Here is a 4,485-nt window from a genome sequence, read left to right on the forward strand (position 1 = left end):
TAAAATAGGATTTTGCAGATATAGTGCAATAATGTATAAGGGGTAGCAGTAGAAAACACAAAACGAGGATAAGCTAAACCTATGCTGAGAGACTGAGGCTAATATATACTCCCCCAGCCAGATTCTAGACCAACCTGAGAACAATAGGTTGTTGAATATATATAATACTTATTTTTGCACCTTGTAAATTGAATCCCGCACACTATATTACCTACACGGGGACCGTGAGACCTCAATATTAACACAAAATAATAAAATATTTTAAAAAATCTGAAAGCAGCTGCTTTGTCATCTGCATATTAAGGCTACAATCCCACGATGAAACAGAGGGGCGGGGAGCTAAAAGACCATCTAAAAAACTTCTGCTCTTCTCTGATGGAAACTGTTTATGTTTTATTCCCCCCCCCCTAACTTGCATTCATATCCATGGCCTGAGCCTAGACCAAGAGGGAGATGATGAATAAGAATGAGTAAAACTGTGGATGTTTTATTTTCCCTTTTTTAATCCCCGATTCACTTTATATTCCAAAGCAGTCTTCCAACCGTGTAAAATGCCAAGAAATTATGTTTTGATGCATAATGACTTAGGGACTAGGACATTTGTCATACAAGGCTCTTCAGATGAAGATATCAGTTGCCAAGACAGTCAGCTATTACAACTTTAAAATGTCCATGATTTAAATGATACAGCCAAAGGGAATAGGTCAATAGTTATGCAGTGTGGAACCACAAGATGATTAGTGATCGATTGCTTGTGGTTGAGAGACTAAGAGAACAATCGATCCAAGTTTTTGTTCAACGGTTTATCTTTTCAGTTAGGGGGAAACTCTGCCATTATTAGAGTTAATGGGCAGGTCTAATGGAATCTCCCTGTTTCCTGTAGCTTCAAACATCCAGTTCAGGCACTACGTCTGCCATAAAAATACTCCATTCTCTCAATTCCCTCACTGGTCCATGAAGCAGCAACCTCCGTTCAAAAGTGAGACATCCTTTTGAGACAAATCACTTTTTTCAGTCATTGAACGTGATGATTCAAAGATGTGCATTAATTCCTCTGATCGTCTGTCACCGAGTCAGTTTTAATTAACCTTGAATAAATCCTACCACCACTTATGTGGAAATGGCCCAATGTTTATTCACTGTTCATCCCGCAACACAATAACCCTAATCCCCCAGCACCCTTGGCATATCGGTGGCTGGGTGGATGCGGGCAGCGTTTTAAGTGTGATAGATGGAGTTTAGATTCAGGCGGCCGCTGTTGCAGCCTCCCTCCCTTCCCCCCAGAGAAGCTGGGATGAGCCTCTGCTACAATATCACTGTTTAGCCTGGATGCTACAACGGTACCCGGGCTGCTAACAAATCAACACAGGTTTTATTTTGTGTTTTTTCTTCTTCACTCACACTTTTATTTTTGCCTCTTTTTTTAGTTGTCGTTGCAATTAAAAAGAGATAACAGTTTACATAAACGCATTTACATTAAATATGTCTCTATATTCAGATGCCGTTGAGAGAGGAGATGAGCAAACAGCAGCACGATGAAGGGGAGGCCTTTTGACTCTTCGCAGACGCAGACGCAAAGTTTCAATATCATTTCTGATTAACAGTGGGCCTATCTATACCTTTGTATCAATATATCTCCTTCAAATAGATGTTAACTCTGCAGCACCAATGCTTTTAGACAGAGACAGACGGACAGACGACCAACCGACAGACATGCATACAGACCGTCAGACAGACAGAAAGATAGGCAGACCGACAGACAGACAGACCAGCCAACTGACAAGCAGGCAAGTAAACAGGCAAGTATACCTTTGTATCAATATATCTCCTTCAAATAGATGTTAACTCTGCAGCACCAATGCTTTTAGACAGAGACAGACGGACAGACGACCAACCGACAGACAGGCAGACAGACAGACAGACAGACAGACAGACAGACAGACAGACAGACAGACAGACAGACAGACAGACAGACAGGCAGACCGACAGACAGACAGACCGTCAGACAGACAGATAGAAAGGCAGGTGGGCATGACTACAATTAAATTTGGTTATTGTAATTAATTTTGTATCAGTGTCAAGTCTTTTCCAAATCCAGGCAAAGTGTGGCAGAGAGTGTGTATGAATTGAGTGTATCCTGAATTATGTATTGTCCCTTGCTGTTTAGCTAAATAAGGAAGAAGCCAAGAAAAATATTATCAAGGAAAACATTTTCAAGTGCACCATTATTATTTTATTTTGGACTCATTGCTTCTCTTTAATCCTCACCTGCATGTATAAAATAACATATACCCGATGGATTCTTTATTTCTCTTTGATTTTCATTCAAACGCTTGTGTCAAAACATCCTCCCTTTGAAAGTTGTTTTGCTGGTTCTACCTCCAGCTCCTCCACCTTCTCTACCCCACCTCTACCTCCAGCTCCTCCACCTTCTCTACCCCACCTCTACCTCCAGCTCCTCCACCTTCTCTACCCCACCTCTACCTCCAGCTCCTCCACCTTCTCTACCCCACCTCTACCTCCAGCTCCTCCACCTTCTCTACCCCACCTCTACCTCCAGCTCCTCCACCTTCTCTACCCCACCTCTACCTCCAGCTCCTCCACCTTCTCTACCCCACCTCTACCTCCAGCTCCTCCACCTTCTCTACCCCAAGTCCTACTCCCATCTCCAACACCAGCTCTACCTCCAGCTCCTCCACCTTCTCTACCCCACCTCTACCTCCAGCTCTACCTCCAGAAAAACACAGAGGCTACACAATAGGATGTCATTGCATGTGCAACATGATTCTGTAACAACCAACATACCAAAAATGTGTGTTCAGAAAACAATGCCTGCAACATTGAGCTTCACAAACTGAAAGTCATTGTTGCATTCAGATGAAGCTGCCAGTCACTGGACCCTCCTGTTCCCAGGGAACGCTGCATCTTCTTGAGCCATGAAGCAGTTTAAACAGCGGTGAAGGCCCTCCCACTGCAGAATAAATGAGATCTTCAGGCAATTATATCAGAGTCAGACACTGAGAAGAACCATTGAACATTTTGTCCATTATTCATTATCATTTTGCTTATTTTGACTTCTAGTCTGGCGTGTGATGGAGACATTGGGCATGGAAGTTGATACCTGTGACAGTTCCACCAAAACATTTGTTTAATTAGTTTGGTGTACAAGGAATGTTTATTTAATCAAACCCTCAGCACAGCTATCCAGGAAGAGCACAGAGTGTAGGTGTTCCTCAAATATGATCAGTATTCAGAGCGAACAATACAGCTTGTTATATTGTTCTTCCATGGTAATAGATTGGTAAACAGGGAGCCAAATTAAAACACGATCTCTCTCAAGCTTGTTTATACTGGGTGATTCATTTTCATTGTATTATACTGCAATCAACAGTCAGCTGGCTCCTAAGAAAAATAAGAAAAGAAAAAATACATATATAAATACATAAAACAATATGGCTTATGAAAGAACTGTAAATACAAAGGTTAAAACCACCAGTCTGCCGTTGCAATCTATTTACATACAGTAGCTGTTCGAGAGTGTGACTGTGTAGATTTGTTTGTTGTGTACGGTGTGTGTGTGTGTGTGTGTGTGTGTGTGTGTGTGTGTGTGTGTGTGTGTGTGTGTGTGTGGGTGTGTGTGTGTGTGTGTGTGTGGGTGTGTGTGTGTGTGTGTGTGTGTGTGTGTGTGTGTGTGTGCGTGTGTGTGTGTACATATATATCTGCATATATGAGTGTGTGGGTACTTAAAGGTGAGCATGCCCAGACTGATTTTAATCCTCTCTGTGAATGGGTGATTATCACAATCTGTAGCTTAAATTCAGAGTGTGGAGAAAGTAGGGAGAGGTAGGACTGGTCCTGAAGGCTTTACACTTAGCCAACAACGAGGGAAAAGAGGCAAAAGCATGGAAAAGAAAAACAACCGTGAGTAAATATTTAGTATAAAGTTTGATAGCTGTTGAGATAAGGGATGTTTTTAACTGATACTTTTGGGCATTGACTTACAAGTTTAAAATACGTTTTGCTTACTTTTACTCCATTGGATTGGGAATTGGGCAGTGTGTCCACATTTGTACTGTCATTAGATATAATAAGGTGTATTCAATATATGTGTATGATGTACACATTTTGTACACAATACAATGTGTATTGTGTATAATGTATATGTGTGATTATATTTTTCTTTCTTCTGTTATGTTCCAGATGTGTGTGAAGCAACTTTAACCATATTAGAACTATAAAGACCAGTAACTATAATTGTTGTACACATAAAGTTATGTGATCCCATTGTGAAATACAACAAGATTCTGTAATAGTCCCACGAGGCAGATTAGCGTTAATAAACCATAATACCCCCCCCCTCCTGACTCCCTCTACAACTTTCTCCCCCTCTCCCGCTCTCTTACCCCCTTTCTACCTCTCCAATCCTCTTGCTCTCCACTCCCTCACTTCCTCTCTCTCCCCCCTCCCCCTCTCTCCCGCCTCCCT

The 4,485-nt window shown here is 41.8% G+C and overlaps 1 protein-coding gene across 1 annotated transcript in view; it reads left to right on the plus strand.

The window, feature by feature from the left end:
- Positions 1-3,902: 3,902 nt before the first annotated feature.
- Positions 3,903-4,485, plus strand: part of LOC307079840 (putative N-acetyltransferase family 8 member 5) — a gene marked incomplete at both ends in the record, with an annotated part of 1,355 nt that continues 772 nt past the window's right edge. Inside the window, one exon of the mRNA XM_079742348.1 lies at positions 3,903-3,921. Within this exon, the coding sequence (XP_079598474.1) occupies positions 3,903-3,921 (19 nt within the window). The remainder of the gene's footprint in view (positions 3,922-4,485) is intronic.

This window comes from Pollachius pollachius, assembly GCF_949987615.1.
Source record: "Pollachius pollachius genome assembly, chromosome: 8".
Taxonomy (NCBI): Eukaryota; Metazoa; Chordata; class Actinopteri; order Gadiformes; family Gadidae; genus Pollachius; species Pollachius pollachius.